We start from the raw sequence: 20,600 nt of genomic DNA, 5'->3' as shown, positions 1-20,600 counted from the left end.
GTCAAAGGGACCATTTACCACCTTGGTAATCTTTTCTCTGAGAATAATACATCTGGGTAGATGGTCCAAAAGGAATCCCAAATGATGAAGGGCGGTTCCGAGTGGTGACTGATGGGTATCTTTGACCATCTGCCAGGGTGTCATTGATTACCATCTTTCTCAGTCAGTTAGATGGTTTTTGTGTTGCTTGATAACCCACATTGTTAACTTACCTTCTGTACAGACCCTCTGGCACTGTTTTGTTGTTGTATACTGTTTTGGGAATGTCCCCAGAGCTTGGTCTTTAAATATTCCCTTGGGTCCTCTGCCTGATCGGTGTGTTGTTGTTGTGTTCTACAGTAGACATGATTAGAGATTTGTGAGCACGCTAGCATTGGTTTCCATCAGGGCACAGGCGCTGTCTGGTTGTGTGTTGTATTCACACTGCAACTACTATTGCGTTGTTCATTGTATTTTTTTGCCCTGAAGAAGTCCTGGGTTATTCCCTCCATGCCGAAACACGTGTTGGCTAAAAGAAGAAAGAAAGTAAAGAAAACATAGGATATTCATTACGTTTTAATTACCAGCATATATTTTATTAATTTCAAGCGTGTGCTTGGGAACATGGTGTTTTGATTTATTAGGGTTCATTTGTTATCCCATTTGGAGGGTGGAGGGTGAGTGCCTCTTCCTTCAGAGCACAGCAACATACACAGAGATGTTTTACCCGAGCTCCATATGGGTGAGCGCCACCTTTCACCCTACATGCCCACATTATGAACCCCTATGCACTCTATTCTGCCTCTTCCTGCTCCTTTCAAACCAGTATGTGTCCTCTGTCTGCTCGTTTCCGACCTTTATTCTGACCTCGCACCCACAGCGCCCAGATGCCCCTGGGGTGGCCGTGCTGCGCTATACACATGCGGATTGATTGATAATGGCTGGCATACTTGTCATCATGTGTGGTCCGACCCTCTCCAGACACGCACCCCCCTGAGAGCGGGCACCCCCCTGAGAGCGGGCACCCCCCTGAGAGCGGGCACCTCGGAGAGCGGGCACCCCTCGGCAGGGGCACCTCGACTTCCTCCAGAGAGGGCATTCCACCCGCAGCCGTCACCCGGAAGAGTACAGAGGGGTGACTCCTTCATGCTGCAAGAGCCCAGCACATTCAGATGACGTGTCTAATTACACCTCAAAGAAGTGAATCCAGTTTCTAATTACGGGACAAGAGTTATGAAATGTGGGTTCCTTTCCTCTTCGCCTCCGAGCGCAGCTGCTGCCACCTGCCCGGGCACAGGGCCCGCCCTGCCCAAGCCTCGCCTGCCATCCTGGGCACGGCCCTATAAGAAGCACCGCGGCGGCTCTGGTACCCACAGTCTCCAGGAAGCTCTGAGCGCCGGCTGGCATCGAGAGGGCGCACAGCATCTCTGAGGTAGGCACAGGGGCAGGAGCGAAGGAGTCTGACTGGGTGGGGCCCTGGGGTGCCAGGGACTGTGGGGAGCGGCGGAGTGCACCATCTGAGTGCTGGCATCGAGAGGGCGCACAGCATCTCTGAGGTAGGCACAGGGGCCGGAGCGCAGGAGTCTGACTGGGTGGGGCCCTGGGGTGCCAGGCACGGGGGTCTGGGTGGGGCCCTGGGGTGCCAGGCACGGGGGTCTGGGTGGGGCCTTGGGGTGCCATGCACAGGGTCTGAGTGGGTGGGGCCCTGGGGTGCCAGACACGGGGGTCTGGGTGGGCCCCTGGGGTGCCAGGGACTGTGGGGAGCTGGGGAGTGCACCATCTGAGTGTGGCATCGGAGAGGGCGCAACAGCATATCTGGGGTAGGCACAGGCGCCGTGTGCCTGGAGCGCAGGGGTCTGAATGGGCCCCTGGGGTACAGGGCACTGTGAGGTGGCCAGAGGGCGCGCGCCGCCCGCACCCCTAGATTCTGTACCCGTGGAACAGGAGTTCTTTTTGCCGATGCTAATGCCCCCCCTGATGGAAGCCCCCCAGGGGCAAACATGCCCAAGAGAACAGGGCACCGATGGGTGGGAATCCGTCCTTGATGGGAGGACCACCTCCCGACTCAAGAGGGGTGAGACGAAGGTTTAAGAGCTGTAGAACACGGGTGAGGGGGGGTGAAGTGTCTTGGGAAGGGGCACACCCCTCCCTGGTGCCCTGGACCCGCGCTGTGATCTCATTGTTGGAAAACTGTGGAGCGAGCTGTGTATTTAAGGAGGAAAAATAACTTCATTTTGCCCCCTGGCGTGCCGGGTTAGGGGGGTGTGGGGCAACTGCTTGAAAGTGCTGGATTTGAAAGGTGGAGAGCCGAGGTGCCGGGGCCGGAGGGGGGCATGCCCCAAGCCGCCGGGGCAGAGGACCCCGCGCCAGAGCTCAGTGACCCCGGTGATAGAAGTGGTGAAGGGGCCCACGGGCAGGGCGCCTCGAAGGCCGGGTCAGGCTTCCAGGAGCTGGTTGTCCTGTGAGTGCGTATCCGGGGTGCGTGTGAGGGGCGCAAAGGGCGGTCTGAGGGCAGGTGCGGAGTCAGGGGCCGGGCTCAGGGGGCTGGGGTGGTGGTCCGGTGATCTGTGGATGGGGCAGGGAATGTGGATTTGAACAGTGGGGAGGAGTTCGAGGAAGCAGAAAGGATATGACGACAGGAGGTGACACTGATCCAATGGTGGAGCCTTGACACCCAGCAGTAAGAAACTCTAGCACAGCTGTGGGCCTTTCCAAAAGGCGCGAGCTTCTTGACACTACTTTCTTCTGCATTCTGGGCCCACCCACTTGGATCTTTAAATGGAAACACTTGTCTCTTCCCTCAAACTTTCAAACCTAGGGGCCTATTTACAAGCCCCTTGCGCCACTTTTGTGTCATTTTTAACATGGGAGAAGTGACGCAAAAGGGGCGCAAGGGCCTTGTAAATAAGCAGTCTGTCATCTCTACTTGACAATCTCCCCCCTCAGTGTGCCGTAAGTGCAGCTTCAGTGCTGCTGTGGTGAATGATGACACAACACACCGCCCAAACCCCTCCCACTCAGAGCTGACGTCATTCTGATCTTGCCACAACAATCCCTCCCTGGCTCAATGCCAGCTCTAGGCTGGACCTACAGCCAGTCATTGGAGAAGGCACCACTGTAGGCACGCGGAGGTATTTGTAGAGCCCTTTCTAGCTGGGAAGAGCTCAGCGGGTCCAGCCCGAAGCAAAGCCACGCGGGCAGGCACGAGACGACATGTGCATTCTAGTCTGTTGAGTCTAATGCTCTTTAAGGTCTGTCTCTTAACCTTCTTCCTGGATTGCAGGAGTCTCAGCGCTACTCTGGTGTAATTCTCTTCCTCATCATGGCTTGTAGATCGGTAGGATCTGTCTCCTGTATTTTTCACTTAAGCTCAATGTGTGTCTCCTGTTGGTGTGGGGCTGTCCACGGGGAGTGGGTGGGTCCTTGTCCAGATATGTTGGGTTGTTGTTCCTGGCCGTCTTCTAGATGATGCTGCTAGCCCAGAAGATGATACAGGTCTGGAAGACGAGCCCGCATATTAAGGAAGGGTTAATGTGATGAGACGTACCACTGTGATAGGATACCTTTCAGGGGTGTTAAGATGGTGCCAGGGAGACCACCAAGCAGAGAATTTTATCTATCGGGTGGAAGAGGACCAGGGCTTGCACTATTGTTTTGAAATCCTCCTCTAGGAAAAAAACGTTCACTTCCTTCAAGAAACCACCCTTAAGGAAACCCTCACCCACCACCCCCAGGTCCCCTAGCAGAATTCTGCAACCACATCACAGACGTCATCATTCCCCTCTCCATCAGAACAACCAGATACATCCTCCTCTGGGACCTCAATCACCACCTGGAAGACACCGCAGACCCTAACTCAGGAGCCCTCCTCGACAGCCTCAGCAACCGTAGACTCAACCAGCTCGCCCAAGGTCCAACCCACATATCAGGCCACACCTTCAACACTATTTTCTCCTTCAACAACAGAATCACCACCACCCACACAACCCTGCTCACATGGACTGACAAGTACAGTAAACATTTTAAGTTACCCGCCCACCAAGTCACCAAACTAAGAAAAAACGAAAGCACATCAAGACATTAGAGTGAAATATTCAAACAAAAATGAACCAATACCCTACAGGAACACCCACCCAACCACACTGAGAACCTCAATGTTAATAAATGGCTGCCCGACTGCACCAACCATACTGCTCTCACCAGAAAGAAGACCTACAAAAACAACAGATGACCCAGCTGGTACAGGAACTCCCTCAGGGAATCCAAGCACCACTACAAACATCTTGAAAGAAAATGGAGACTCGATAAAACACCACCTGAAGATCCAAATACAAAGCTGCCCTCAAATTCCACCCCCAACAACTACAAGATGCAAAGAAAAGGGCCCTAACGCTCAGACTCTTAGCTAGCCCCAACAACGGCAAAGTACTCTTCGCCATCATCAAGAAGTTCTCTAAACTCACAACTTCCAACGACATCATACCATCACAAGCCCTCTTGTAGCAACCTCTAAAAACTTCTTCAAACAGAAAATTGCCAAGGTCTACCACACATTCGACCCACAACATAACAATACAAACTCCCCTCACCTGCTGGACACATACTTCATTGCCAAACAGCAGCTAAGCAACTGGAAGCCCTTCCGAAACAAATAAACCACTGCCCTGGTGAATAACACCCACTCAGGAGACCACTTGGATCCATGTCCCCACTTCCTATACAACCTTGGAAGAACCATCATCTCCCCTTTGCTCACCACTATCATCAACACCTCCATGCCCACTGCCACCTCCCTGGCTTTCTGGAAAAATACAGAAATTAATTAAAAAATTAATGCCTTATTGAAGAAACCAAGAGCGGAACCCAACACCCTCCGCAGCTACAGACCCATCTCACTCCTCCTTTTCCCATTAAAGTCATTGAGAAAGCCATCAATATCCAACACGCAGACCACCTAGAACTCCATCAGTTCCTACACAGCTCTCAATCAGGCATTCAAATGAACCACAGCACAGTGACAGCCCTCATCACGGCCACAATAACATCAGAAGCCACCTTGTCCAAGAAGAAATGGCCGCAACTCAACCTCCTCAACTTCTTTGCAGCTTTCGATCCAGTCTCCCACAAGTCACTCATCGGAAAGCTTCAGCACTTGGATATCTGAGGACCAGCACTCAAATGGATATCCTCCTCCCTCACAGATATAGTTCAACAAGTTAGACTTCCCCCTACACCTCAGAACCCAAGAAACTCATCTGGGGAGTCTCGGAAGGATCATCTCTCAGCCCAACACTCTCCAACGTCTAAATGACGCCCCTCATGGACAACATCAGAGCCCATGGCATTAACATAGTACGCTACAACGATAACCCACCGCTCATTGTCTCCCTTACCAATGCAACCGACACTGCCAAAGCAAACTTCGCAAACTGCATGAGCAACATCACTGCTTGGATGAAAAACAACTGTCTCCAGCACAACACAGACAGAACTGATTTCCTAAACTTTAGCAGCAACCTCCTGCCCCTGGAACTACTGTTGGTGGCCCTCCGAACTTGGGCTCCAGCCACCCCTGCAGACCATCCTGGACACCAACCTCTCCATGAGCAGACAGATCCACGCCGTCTCCTCATCATGCTTCACATCCTATCAATGCTATTCAAGATTTTCTAGTGAATCCCACTGAACATCAGAGGAACAGTCACCCAGGCTCTTATCACAAGTAGATTTGATTACTGAAATGCCCTCTATGTCAGAATCCCAGCCCATGTCCAATGCAAACTCCAAGCCTCCCAGAACACCGCTACCAGGCTCATTCATCATGTGAAATAACCAAATCTTTCCACACTTCCAATATCTCCACTGGCTCCCAGTCCAGGAAAGATGTAAGTTCAAGCTACTCACCCACGCTTACCTCAACCACAACCAACTATCTGTGTCCCAGGCAAGAGCACACCCCACTCACATTAAGAAGACCGAAAGCGTAGGACGCACCTACACATACCTCATAAAAAAACACTGGAATGACCTCCTAAAACACCTCAGAACCTCCCACTCCCTCATGGACTTCGGAAGAAACATCAAGACATGGCTCTTTCTGATGAAACAGGCATCCTCTCTCCCACCTCAGACCTCCCATGCTCAGTGCCTGGATCACCTCACAGGTAATTAGCAGTGGTTTCCAAATTCACATAACATAACATGAGGGAGTGTTGGAATAACTGTGTTGATGTCAGCGAAGTGATTGATAGTGCTTGATTTGTCCCCTGAAGAAGGGTTTGCAAATACTTAGTGTGGCCTGGCTCAATGCCTGACAGCTCTCAAGAGTACGTCTGATGATCCCTTCATTGATGGTGGTCTTCTAGAGGGTTTCTTTATAGGGATGCTGGTGCCTGAAGATGATGGGGAGCTCCTTTCTTCTCTTGTTCGCTTCTTGCCTGTGGATGGCACTCTTATTTGTGGAGAGTTCAGGTTGGTACCATGATCTAGAGCGGTTCGGCTCCGATGATCATATGGTTTTCAGTGGAGCCTTCTGCTGGACATGCTGTAGATGTCCAGGAAAGTGTTCACATCTTGGTGGGCTGGAAGGAGTTCAGGAGGTTCATGAGGTGCTTCTGGAGGATGTCTTCTTCTCTGGCCATGGCTGTGGGTGTGAATGTGAAAAATGAAAAAGGAGACGGTAAGCTTATCTGCCCAGACCACGAGTATCTGTCTGACCAGATCACGTGGCTTCTTCTTGGATAATGTGAAAGCTAATATGCAAGCCCATGTCATCTCTTTAGCTAAGTAGGAACATGATCGGCTCATCTTCTTTTGAAGGGTTAGATCCTTCTCTTGAGAATGATGTAAAACATTCATTCAAGCTCTGGTACTGTTGAGACTGGACTATGGACATTCTGTACTAATAGGGATTCCTGCCAGAGTGCCATTTCACCAATGGCACAGCAAGGCTTTATTACATCACGCCAATCCCAATCACACTGACCGGGGCCCCCTCCCAGGCTTCTTTGATCTAGCTTGAACGTTTTGGAAGACACTTCCCTCTGGGGCTTCACTTGTACAGGTTTTGCGTGGGTGATTGTGTTGCACAAAGCAACATAAAGCATTGCGTCAATTTAGCTACCATTAGCAAGGCCTGCAGGTGCAGCGCAAGACTGCAGAATGCTGCAAGAGCGCCCAGGTAATCCTAGCAAGCCTAGGCCTTAAACTTCCTACTGAATTAGCCCAGCAACTGAGTTTCAAGCGATCAATGAAACCTCTGGCATGCTGACTCCCTCCTCTTTGGAAACAAAGTTAAAAAAGAAACCAAGGGTTATTTAGAGTTTGGCGGGAGTGGGACAGCTGCTGAAACAATTGGTGGAAGTCACACCTGCCCTGTTCAGTTTTTTTTTATGCAGCTCAACATATACTGTGCTGTTTTAAAATAGATTAAGGCATCGCAACATGTTTTTTGATTTTGTAGCTTTATTATTTGTCAAGTCATTTTATGCGTTATGTAATTCACGTCATGGCATGATATTATTGTATTCTTTTAGTTTTATTTAGTTTATATATTGCCTTCTGTATTGTATAACTGATAACTGCCATATCACCTGCTGGAGCTAGTCTGTACTATACTGTACAATGGTATTAAATATATTTTAAACTTCTCAAAGGCAAATTAATTAATTATAAAATGTTGTTCCTTCACAGATACAAAGTGACTCTTGTGGGGACCACAGAAGCCATGTTACTCTTCGTCGTGTTCCTCTCGTTGAGCCTGAGCGGGGTGTTGAGTCAATTCCCTGCCGCGTGCACCACTGAAAAGGCCCTGAAAGACAGGCGCTGCTGCCCCAAGTGGAAGGATGGCAGCATGTGCGGGGCGGACTCTGGAAGAGGTCAGTGTAAGTTCATCAGAGAACCGCACATGCAAGAAAAGAGCATGGTGGACCAAAACGACGACCGCCTAGAATGGCCTCATGAATACTTCGACAGTGTGTGCGTCTGCAACCACCCGTATTATGACTTCGACTGTGGGGACTGTGTAGGCAATCGGACTGGGGAAAAGTGTGACAAGAACAAGAAGCTGATGCGCAGAGAAATCCGCGAGCTCTCACCCAAGGAGAGGCTGAAGGTCTTCAGCTACCTGAGCCTGGCCAAGATGAAGAAGAGTGCCAGATTCCGAATACTATCTGCGGGCAACAGATATGACCGAGCCACCTTCCGCTTCTTGGAGGCCTCCGTGTACGACGTTGGTGCATGGGTCCGATACTACGCCTACAAGCCCATACTACAAAATAACAGGTTCAACTTTTCCACCACGTTTGCCACCAGGGGCCCAGCCTTCTTGACCTGGCATCGCTGGTTTCTGTCTTTCATGGAAAGGGAGATTCAGATCATCACTGGCGACAACAACTTCACCATGCCATATTACGACTGGAGTAGAGACGGGAAACGCTGCGAAATCTGCACTGACGAATTCATGGGCAAGAGCGATTCCCAGGGGGTCCTCACCAGCTCCTCATATTTTGCCAATTGGAAGGTAAATACTTTTGCTTTAAAATGTATTAAGACACATTTTTTTTCATTCTATATAGGGTTTAGCCACCCACAATGTGAGGATGAATTGCTGGATGTGGGGAGAATGTTTATGAGGCTGATAGTGAAGTATCCCATTTCAAGTAGAGTTTTGAGCATGAAACTTACACTGATGGCACCTACATAGCCTTGACAGTGGACACAGAAGCCTCCTCTGCAGGATGACGTCTATTTTCACCAGCGACTAAAGTGGCTTGCTTGTGATGATGCTATGCCTATGTTAGACGTAGCCTCATAGAACACATTCTGGCATTAGGATAGTCTTGCAATGAAGTCCTGGCCTGGAACCACCTTGCTCTGATTTCCAGCATCAATTGGGGTCTGGTGTGTGCTTGGGTATGTCAGCTATGACACCAGTAGTGTACTATTGGTTCTGCTGTTGTTTGCAGTAGGTGTGTTGTAGTAATTAATATACCAACTGCTTCTAGAGTTTATTGGCAGTGGCGGGCAGTCCAGCCTGTCTGGGTTATCTGTCTTTATCATTTGTCACCATGTTGTTACAGGAATCAAAAAGATGCAGATAGCATTGGTACTGGGGACACATAACCCCCATCTTCGGGTCCATCTGGACTGAGTTGAGTGGGTGTGGGACTTCTCTTTGACTCCTTCTGTTGATTGGTCTGCACATGTGGTATAGAATACAGAGTGTTGGTGTTAGTGCTGTGATAACCAACTCTTTGAGAAGTCTTTGGTGTGGTTTTGTCTCAGACAAGGAAGCCCCTTGTTCTCTATGAGCAGTGACAATAAAGTACATTATAAGCAACATTATGACACACGCAAGCTCAGCGGAACCTGTCGTACAGCGTGTCATGGAAGGTTCATTCGAGTGCCTCGATCCTCACTGACAGTAACGTTTCTCTCCAGAGTATCTGCAGCGGGTATTATTTTGACTACAAGTACTGTCCGGTGGCAGAAGACGGATGCAAGATGGAGCCGCTTCAAAGGAGCCCTGGCGCCGACCCCAGCATCCTGAGTCTGCCCACAGTGAAGGACGTGGAAGATACACTTAAGTGGGATCAGTACGACACACCGCCATATGACACGAGCGCCAACAATAGCTTCCGCAATGTCCTTGAAGGTATGGTCACAGGGGAGTCTCAATGTGTGTTTATGGAGATTGTCGACACCATAGAAAAGAATTGACTGTTAAGGGAATATTAGCTAGACCCAAGAACATAGCCAGCAAAGTCAGGGAAAGGATGGTCTTTCTTGGACAGACATCCAAGCCCTGACCTGAATAATTGAACCCATGGGCTGTATTAATCAAGTCCCCGGGGGCACAACAGGCGTTTGCACCCTCTTTGCATGCCCCGAGGCACTATGGTATTACTGAAAGGGTAGCAGACTCTGGTGCGGCCCTTATGTTATACCGATAGTGTTGGCACACATAAATCGCCAGTTCTATCATCAGCGGGTCTTCCCTCATTTGCATGGGGCATGCCCCATGCAAATCATGTAATCCCTGTGCCTCTGTGCCTGCGCTGTATTACAGACGTAGGCGCAGGGGCAAAGAAGCTCTCAGGAGTCGCACTGTCAGTGCGCCCCCTGATGGCAGCCCTCTGCAGGGGTTAAAGGGTGTCCCATGGCCCCCCAAGCATCCTCTTGCATGTGAGTGCAGTCATTCACTGCAACAGCATACAAGGGAAACTCTAATCCCCCTTCAAAGTGAAATTAAATTGCATTGATATTACACTGTAAAATAATTTCAGAATATTTTTTAAAGAACAATAGACTTTAAAAATCCCCCCCCCCCCCAGTTTCTCAAAGAGAGATCTCTGCACATGTAGGTGGACAGTTCCACCTCAGTGGCAAAGTTACTAGCGGTAACCCTACACTTGTGAATCCTCTTGTTTGAGGGTCCATCCGCTGATATGATGGGGTGGAGACATGTACGTCTACACCGAGGTGTGACCCTACACTTGGATACAGTGAATTTGGAAATGTCAACAAGAAAGTGTAGAGTTACACCGAGGTGTAGAAGTAAATATGCAATGAGTAAATATACAGCTGTTTGTTTACCTGTGTGAATTGAACACCCACCTCTTTCCTATGAGGCAGCACCAGAGGTAGACGGAAGGGTGATGGGACTGGAATGTATCCCAAGGAATAGAGGGGCACATTATCAAGACAGGCGATAAAAAGGCGATAATGGGCTTGATAATATGCTCTATGGAATTCCTGCACATTTAACCTGGGCTTCAATTGAAATTGAGCCCAGTTTTCTGCCTGTCTTGACAATATGCCCCCAGAGTCTCTTTTATAATACATTACAAGGATATTGCAAGTAGCTTCAGGCTTTGTTTCTCTTTATGGTTACAGAACTCCTGCGTGACTGGTGATATCCTTAAAATGTGCAGTACAGTCCACTTTGTACCATGTCAATGTTATTGTACCTGAGTCTTATTGTAAGTGGTTTATTCCATTGCTTCATGAATGAATTGCAGAATTATTGAATGCCTGCATGCGTTCCACCATGTCACCGCAGTATCACAATATGGTAGAGGATTGTTATATCACAGTAACGCTGAGTTGTGACCTGTGGATTTCTTCTTCCTTCAGGGTTCATGAGCCCATCCGATGGAGTGACTGAAAAGCTCAGCATGCACTTCCTCGTCCGTTTGTTCATGGGCGGGAGCATGTCTCAAGACACTATCTGCAGCGCGGACCCTCTCTTCCTCCTTCATCATGCCTACATTGACAAGTAAGGATCTGCAAATTCAGAAAAGATGTACACCCTGCCACAAGAAGGGAGACAGCATGGAACACCCTCTGACATGCAGCACCTGTGACATGCAGTAAGACAGCACGCGACACCCTCTGACATGCAGCTCCATGTTACATGCAGTAAGACAGCATGCAACACCCTCTGACATGCAGGTCCATGTGATATGCAGTAAGACAGCATGCAACACCTTCTGACATGCAGCTCCATGTGACATGCAGTAAGACAGCATGCAACACCCTCTGACATGCAGCTCCTTGTGACATGCAGTAAGACAGCATGCAACACCCTCTGACATGCAGCTCCTTGTGACATGCAGCAAGACAGCATGCAACACCCTCTGACATGCAGTGCCTTGCGACACGGAGTAAGACAGCACGCAGCGCCCTTTCACATGCAGCAAGAAGCACCTCGACACATGCCAGGTGACAGCAAGCACTGCCTGTCACATTCAGTAACACTCAGGGCCATTTGCACATGCAGTGAGCCAGCACACAACACCCCACCATATGCAGTGAGAGAGGAAATCCTTTGTCACATGAAGTGAGACAGCAGGCAATACCCCATCACATTCAGTGAGATGGCAGGCAATACCCCATCACATTCAGCGAGACAGCAGGCAATAACCCTATCACATACAGTGAGACTGGGGGCAATACCCCATCACATTCAGCGAGATGGCAGGCAATAACCCCATCACATACAGTGAGACTGGGGGCAATACCCCATCACATTCAGTGAGATGGCGGTCAATACCCCATCACATTCAGTGAGATGGTGGGCAGTACCTCATCACATTCAGTGAGACAGCAGGCAAGACCCCATCACATTCAGTGAGACAGCAGGCAATTCCCCATCACATTCAGTGAGATGGCGGGCTGTACCCCATGATATTCAGTGAGACGGCGAGCAATACCCCATCACAGTCAGTATGACGGCGGGCAATACCCCATCACATTCAGTGAGATGGCAGGCAATACCCCATCACATTCAGTGAGATGGTGGGCAGTACCTCATCACATTCAGTGAGACAGCAGGCAAGACCCCATCACATTCAGTGAGACAGCAGGCAATTTCCCATCACATTCAGTGAGATGGCGGGCTGTACCCCATGATATTCAGTGAGACGACGGGCAATACCCCATCACATTCAGTGAGACGGCGAGCAATACCCCATCACATTCAGTGAGACGGCGAGCAATACCCCATCACATTCAGTGAGACGGCGAGCTATACCCCATCACATTCAGTGAGACGGCGAGCAATACCCCATTACATTCAGTGTGACAGCAGGCAATTTCCCATCACATTCAGTGAGATGGCGGGCTGTACCCCATCACATTCAGTGAGACGGTGAGCAATACCCCATCACATTCAGTGAGACGACGGGCAATACCCCATCACATTCAGTGAGACGGCGATCAATACCCCATCACATTCAGTGAGACGGCGAGCAATACCTCATTACATTCAGTGAGACAGCAGGCAATTCCCCATCACATTCAGTGAGATGGCGGGCTGTACCCCATCACATTCAGTGAGACGGCGAGCAATACCCCATCACATTCCGTGAGACGACGGGCAATACTCCATCACATTCAGTGAGACGGCAGGCAATTCCCCATCACATTCAGTGAGATGGCGGGCTGTACCCCATCACATTCAGTGAGACGGCGAGCAATACCCCATCACATTCAGTGAGACGACGGGCAATACCCCATCACATTCAGTGAGACGGCAGGTGCCCGGAACATGCAGAGTGAATGCACAGAGTACCCTGTCACTAGGTTGCTCTATGTTCACTGTTTTGCTTTGTGTGGATTTCAGAGATGTCTTCACATTGTTTTCCAAAGATTTGAAATGAGTGGTTATTAGTGTCATATTTAGCTGTTTAAGTCCCAAAATAGACAAACAAACTCTGTTTTTCCTGTGTTCACAAAACATGTTATTTTCTTTGCAGACAGTGTTATGAGGCTCATATTAAAGGAGAAATCATGCATTGCAGAGCGCCCGATGGACTTGGCTCAGAGTGTTTTAAGCAGACAAAGCCTGTATATTGCAGGCTCTCCCACACTCACATCTCATCATCGTCACTCACATCTCATGATCGTCACTCACATCTCATCATCGTCACTCACACCTCATGATCGTCACGCACATCTCATGATCGTCACTCACACCTCATTATCTCTCACACCCACTCTGCCAGGAAGGACTCGGTCTAGTTTACTGGATAATTAATGTATTCAAAAGGAAGAGTGCTCTATTCATGTGTTTCAATATACCAATTCCTGGACCCAGTTGGGTGGTCATTCCCCTATTCCTTCATGAATATTATGAAAATGTAGGGGTGGTCAACCCTGCCAATGGCATAGTTTCTTCTGAAACCTTTAATATTCTGAATGCCACTAGATTAATTTATAGCTCTGCATTCTTGGGCATGTGAAACTTGATGCTTGATGCTTTAAACATGACCATCACTCCCTTCCTGCAGTCTTTGCCTGACTACATTAAGGTGGAGATGTTGTCATGTGAGCAAGCATTGCTGACAAGTGTCCCCATCAAAATGTTTAGCTTTAAGTCAGTCCTGACATTTCAACAGGCATCACATTGTATTCTGGGATTTCAAATGTTGCTCCTAGCATTTCAACTAAGAGCTCACAAACCCCACCAGTAATGCGCAGTTCGGTAAATATCCAGGAGTAGTTGAAGGTATCACACATAACAATAAGACACTTCACAGCAATCAATGTTGTTGTGATTTGGAAAGTGTTCTGCCATGTTTTCATCCTAATCCCATGTGGACAGTGACAGCACTCTTTTCACAGGTACCTGTGACTATACCTTGCATTAAATGTTTAAAGTCTGGGGTGTTTGACAGTTGACCGCCAACCAATACTGACTTGTGAAAGAGTTAAACACTGTCAAAAGATCAAATATGAATTTAATATTCCCACATTCACTATACTGTGTAAAATAATTACATCAGACTAAAAACATCCTTCTAAACTCATCGCCTCTAATGCAGCTTGAAAATCTATATGAAATGAAAAGAAGCAGCACAATATTTTAGTGACATTCCTAAACAACAAAACCCAAGTACAATATTTTCAGACCAATTATTCCTGATCCTATCTTCCTTAACAAAGTAACATTTTGTCACCCCTTCTGGAAGAAACACACATTATTCATTCTTGCTCACTTTCTTTGATTTGCATTTAATTTTAGTTTATGGTTGTGCAGATGTTTATCAGTGTTTACATGTTTTCATTCATGATTGAGGTTTACCGTCTGGTGGAGTTTTATCAGTTATTATAGGCTTAAACCAAAAACAGGATCGCCTGCCTATCACAGTCACAGTACCAGGACGCTGCATCCTATCACATGCAAAGAGACAGAAGGCAGCCTGTCGTCACATTAAATGAGACAGCAGTCAGTACCAAGTCACATGCAATGGCACAGCCATCGCATCGTAAAATGCAGGGTGAATGCACTCAGATGATTATCAGCGTGGTGTTAACAGTTGTTATATGTTTCAACATGAAATAGGATAGCCTACCTATTTTATTCAGGGAGACAGCACACAGTGCCTGTCACATGCAAAGGCTTAGCATGCAGTGCCTTCTCACATGAATTGAGACAGCAGACAATGCCCGATTACAAGAAGAGGCAGTCTATAGCCCCCTTCATGTGCTGGGAGACAGCATGCAGCACCCTACCCATGCAAGGAGGCAGCACAAAGTGCCCTAAGACATGGAAAGTGACAGGACTCAACAACTTATCACATTTAGGTAGACAGACGCAATGCCCCCTACGTGCATGTAGTCAGCATACAATGTCCCACCACATTTATGTAGACCCAGTGCAGTGCACATCACATGCAGAGAGACAGTACAAAGTGACTTGTCACATGCAGACAGGCAGCATTAGCCACTCTAGAAACCATGTGGAGACACTAAGGAATGCATTAATACATGAAGAAATCTGTGGATAGTGCCCTATCATATTCAGGGAGAACTTGCACAGTGCCATACGTTATGTAAAGAGACCTTGTGCAGTGGTCGTTACATGCAACGACACAGCACAGTGTCCCATCATATGTAGTCAGGCTCGGCACAAGCCTCTGTCATGTGAAGCGAGACAGCACAAGTGGTCACATGTAGTGCCCCATTGCAAGAAGAGAAATAGCACAGTGTTATGAAATCAGTGTCTGTAGATAACATAGCACAGTGACAAAGAACAAACTGCTGGGTGGAGGTATATGGGGTGAATTAGGGAAAACCTTCACACAGATCCCACCTAGTGTCCTGTGGGAACGCTGCCAGGTAATCTTGCTTATAGTGAAATATAATTTTAGCCTCGATGTAGTTTGAATTTGTGCCTCATTGGTGAATTGAGGTGAGTTAAATAGTATTTTAGCTGTGATATTGTATCATTTTGCTCTGTTGGTCTGGTTTAGCGAGTCAGGCCCCACAACCACCTGGCACCTGCTTGTGAGCAGGCTAACCAACTATTATACACACAAGTTCTGCTTCAAAGTCCAATTCATACTGTTCTCTTTCTCAATAGACTATTTGAAACCTGGATCCAGAAGCGAGGAGCAACAAGTGCCATGTACCCCACAAGTGGCATCCCCGGGCAGGACCCAGATGAGAATATTGTGCCATCCATGCCACCGAAGAAGAACAAGGCTTTCCTGAACAAGGCAGAATATTTTGGATACACCTATTCCAAGTATCCCCAGTAAGAATATTTGCTATTGGACTTCACCTGCAGTCCCAAGCATACGACTCACTCTATGAACACTTGGCTCTAGATTAGAAGCATCTTTACAGAGGTAGACCGGTGGCTTCAAGCCTACATTTCCTTGGTGTTTTAACAGAAAGGATACACAGGTGTAGCCTGAAACCATGTGATGCCCGGATCGAGTCCTACAGCACACATACAGTGTGACCAGTGAAAGAAGCATGGCATGCGGTCTCTCATCTGTGGGGTTGCCAGTGACCTGTTCGTGGCAATGGTTCATTCTCTCTACTCTTCTTCCTTGTATTTAGATTGCTCCCAGAAATTGTTCCTCTGAATACCACAAAATCATGATCATTAATTTAAATCTCTTGTTTTTCTCTTTAACTCAAATTTCAGCTTTTTTCTTGTCTTTGTCTTTTTTTGTGATCTGTCTATCTCTATCTTTCTCTCTCTCTCTCTCCCCCTCTCTCTCTCTGATTTAAAGTTTGGAAAACAGAATGTGTACCATTGCTGTGGTGGAACAATTTACTCCCTGCATAACAAGTGTACTCTGAAGCCAAATTTGGAGATGTCCGCCGGCTCAGCCGACATCTCTTGCACTTCTTGGAACTGCTGTCACTGCGGTTCTTGTAAATACATTAAACATTTGACAAACAGCTCTGTTGATGCTGGGACAGATTACCCTCTCAACCCAATTTTAAATTAGGCCCTCTGTCTGTCTCCCACTCTCTCTTGCCCTCTCGCTCCATCCAGATCTCTTTTGTATGTATCATTCAGACTAGATTTTTCAGGAAACTGAGAACTTCTCTGTTTTCATACCGGAGCCTTCTCCTCTCTTTTATAAGAGTATGACTAAAGGATGGGTTTACTTAAAAGTGCCACCAAATGCACAGGATGGACAACAAGGAAGTGGAGACTAACACTCATTGATGCGTTTTAGGTTATGTAAGAAGCTCAGGTACCACCACTGTTTTTAGCTCACGCAGCCCTTCTAGACTTATGCAGCCTAAGATACTTTTCCAAACTGCCCTGCGGTACCACCTCATGTATTTTACCTACCTCAATGGCTCTCACCATACTCTTGGGGGCACGTCCTCACAAACGATGCAATATTGTTGCTGTATTTAAATGAATCTGTGAAATAAAACGTATTAATTTTTAATGTAATAACGTCTCATCTATCTGTCAATTGCTATACCTCACTGGCCAGTGTTTATGTTCTATGATTGGATCTTCCTACCACAAACCCAACTGTTCAATGAGATTGACTCAAGGAAAATTCTGCCCAATAGCCCCAAAAGCCTCTCTATTTAGTTAAGATTTTTCCTGGTTTTGATTCCTTATTTTTTTTTTTTACCAATTTGGTGATTTGTTGCTGTTGTGGACTAGTTTTTGCTTCTTTGGGCCATTTCCTACCCTGGTTGTCCCAGTGGAGTACAGATTCTGAGACCAGGGAACACATTGCACAAAGATTGGCCAGCTGAGGCCTGTCTATACTGTATCCAGAAGTAATGAAGACCAATGCACAGGGAAGGCAGAGATTCTGCATCTGAGACCTGCACAAAAAATACACAGAGATAGAAAATCTGACGCCCAGGTGTATGGTATCCAGAGGTAACTTGACCTGTGCACAAGGAGGCCAGAGGAACAGCCTCTGAGACCTCTGCATATGTACCCAGAGGTAGAGCATCTGAGATGTGTGTACTTATATCCGGATGTAACAAAGACCTGTGTGCAAAATAACCAGAGTTGGATCAGAGACCAGTGTAAACATCTGTTATAGTCTTATGGGTGAACGTGCATTTTACAAATACACATGTTATGTTATATTACACCGAGCTAGAGTATTTGAGACCACGGCATATAATACCCAGGGGAAGAACATCTGAACAGTACCCAGAGAAAATGCATTTGACATATGTGTGAATAAGACATTTGCAGTACCTATATAGTAACCAAAGATAGTGATTCTGAGGCCACTGTATACGGCACACAGAGCCAGCGCATCTGACACATCTGCATAAAGTTCCCACAAACAAAACACCTGACTCCAGTACAAACAACACCTAGAGGCAATGCATATGACACTTGTGTGTATAGAGCTTTATTTACAAGAAATGACTCATCAAAATAACTTGTGCATGCAGCTAAATTCATTACGACACCATAGATGCGCAGTATTTACAATGTCGCAAGGATCCCGCAAGGCATCTGGCCTAAAAGTGGCGCTTTGTTGTAGCTGGACATAAGACTGAGGCAACTACAGCAAGGCGCCAAAAAACAGAGGCGATGGTATTGACTGACACAAGTAGCCTGCTGTATGGGGACCGATGTAATATAGTACGAAAATGTGAAAACTCAACTTTGTTTCACATAAAAGTGGGCATAGTGAACTTAGATTTACCGCTATACCTATGTATGTGTGACATATTGTGTAAGACTACTCTGTGTGGATACACGTCATTAATGTTGTGTAATGTGACATTACGGTGTTACTTTCCTTATGTATGCACTTACCTGTTGAGAGGGCGTGGTTTCCTTCGAGAGTACATTGTTGAGAGTGACCTCAGCCTGTCAGGTTTATGTGTCATCGCCAATGTATCATTCCTAAGCCAGAGAGTTAGAGGCGCAGGGATTTTGACGCATTGCACGTGCATCACCCGTTTCATGATGATGAGTTACTTTTCCCAAAAAGTGATACAATTTGACATGGGAAAGCCTACCCTGCATATATGAATTCTAATGTGATGCAGCCGGTTCCGACAAAAGTAAAAACCAATACAGGCCGCTGAAAAGGGATGCATCTGTGTAGATGCTTCACCTTGAAAATATGGATCAAAGAAAGCTCCACGAGTGCATCAAAAAACAAAAAAGCAACAGTGACGCAAGCTCTCAAGTATCTATAAAGTACCAAGAGGTAGTGAATCTAAGCTCAGTGTGCACAACACAAAGCGGTTGTGCATCTGAGACGTTTGAATATAGTACTTTTAGGGTATACATTACCAGTACCAGAAGCAGACCATTTGCGACAGATGCGTAAAGGACTCAGTGGCAGACCATCTGAGACCGCTGCATTCAGTACCAGAGATAGAGCATCTGAGACCAGTGCATAAATTACCCAGAGGTAGAGCATCTGAGACCTTTGCATACAGTACCAGAGATAGAGCATCTGAGACCTGTGCATACAGTACCAGAGGTAGAGCATCTGAAACCTGTGCATTCAGTACCAGAGATAGAACATCTGAGACCTTAGCATACAGTACCAGAGGTAGAGCATGTGAGACCTTTGCATACAGTACCAGAGATAGAGCATCTGAGACCGCTGCATTCAGTACCAGAGATAGAGCATCTGAGACCAGTGCATAAATTACCCAGAGGTAGAGCATCTGAGACCTTTGCATACAGTACCAGAGGTAGAGCATCTGAGACCAGTGCATAAATTACCCAGAGGTAGAGCATCTGAGACTTTTGCATACAGTACCAGAGGTAGAGCATCTGAGACCAGTGCATAAATTACCCAGAGGTAGAGCATCTGAGACCTTTGCATATAGTACCAGAGGTAGAGCATGTGAGACCTGTGCATTCAGTACCAGAGACAGAGCATCTGAGACCAGTGCATACATTACCCAGAGGTAGAGCATCTGAGACCTGTGCATTCAGTGCCAGAGATAGATCATCTGAGACCAATGCATAAATTACCCAGACGTAGAGCATCTGAGACCTTTGCATACAGAACCAGAGCTAGAGCATGTGAGACCTGTGCATTCAGTACCAGAGACAAAGCATCTGAGACCAGTGCATACATTACCCAGAGGTAGAGCATCTGAGACCTTTGCATACAGTACCAGAGGTAGAGCATCTGAGACCAGTGCATACATTACCCAGAGGTAGAGCATCTGAGACCTGTGCATTCAGTGCCAGAGATAGATCATCTGAGACCAGTGCATAGATTACCCAGAGGTAGAGCATCTGAGACCTTTGCATACAGTACCAGAGGTAGAGCATCTGAGACCAGTGCATTCAGTGCCAGAGATAGATCATCTGAGACCAGTGCATAAATTACCCAGAGGTAGAGCATCTGAGTCCTTTGCATACAGTAGCAGAGGTAGAGCATGTGAGACCTTTGCATTCAGTAATTGATATTAGGATGGGATGCACAGCTTGTGAGCGTAAATTCAGTGCGATTGGGTTCACCTAGGGTAGCGTAGATACCCCTAAAAACGCCGGTGATAAGTACATGGAATGTGATTCCAGTGGAACACTGGAACCATCCCCTTGGGAACACCTTAATTTCCTCTAATGGATAGAGGATTCCACAATGTTTAGTGTTTCAAGTTTTTTTTCTTTTTATTGATCAAAAGTTCATTAAATGTTGATTCACAACGTATAGGTTTAGTTCATATTTTCACTCATTGAAAAGCATGAGTGACATCATGATTGCTCAGACATCATTAAAGTTCAAAATATCCAATGCATTTCGGGCTCTACTATACGCCCTTCATCAGGGAATAATGCTGATGATCGGTAAATTCAAACGTGAGTCTGGCCGCTCGTCCGAGGGTCCGTGCTCACGGCG

General features: G+C 47.2%; 1 protein-coding gene across 2 annotated transcripts; it reads left to right on the top strand.

The window, feature by feature from the left end:
• The first annotated feature begins 1,349 nt into the window (after positions 1 to 1,349).
• Positions 1,350 to 17,194, top strand: LOC147693229 (tyrosinase-like). Of its 2 annotated transcripts, none has more exons than XM_086933636.1 (5): positions 1,350 to 1,411; positions 7,672 to 8,500; positions 9,421 to 9,634; positions 11,116 to 11,257; positions 15,848 to 17,194. In XM_086933636.1, exons 2-5 carry the CDS (start codon positions 7,706 to 7,708, stop codon positions 16,023 to 16,025), a joined length of 1,329 nt encoding a protein of 442 aa, XP_086789762.1. In that variant the 5' UTR covers positions 1,350 to 1,411; positions 7,672 to 7,705; the 3' UTR covers positions 16,026 to 17,194. The 2 variants fall into 2 exon arrangements, with proteins under 2 accessions (XP_086789762.1, XP_086789763.1); XM_086933637.1 differs by lacking the exon at positions 1,350 to 1,411 and adding an exon at positions 1,506 to 1,535.
• Positions 17,195 to 20,600: the final 3,406 nt, after the last annotated feature.

Source organism: Lissotriton vulgaris, chromosome 8, assembly GCF_964263255.1.
Source record: "Lissotriton vulgaris chromosome 8, aLisVul1.2, whole genome shotgun sequence".
Taxonomy (NCBI): domain Eukaryota; kingdom Metazoa; phylum Chordata; class Amphibia; order Caudata; family Salamandridae; genus Lissotriton; species Lissotriton vulgaris.
The sequence above is the reverse complement of the archived record's forward strand: the minus strand, read 5'-3'. Positions and strand labels throughout refer to the sequence as shown.

Coding starts and splice junctions, on each gene's coding strand:
- LOC147693229 (XM_086933636.1), top strand. CDS start 7,706: ATGTTACTCTTCGTCGTGTTCCTCTCGTTGAGCCTGAGCGGGGTGTTG. Junction 8,501..9,420: donor CATATTTTGCCAATTGGAAG/GTAAATACTTTT, acceptor GTTTCTCTCCAG/AGTATCTGCAGCGGGTATTA. Junction 9,635..11,115: donor CTTCCGCAATGTCCTTGAAG/GTATGGTCACAG, acceptor TTCTTCCTTCAG/GGTTCATGAGCCCATCCGAT.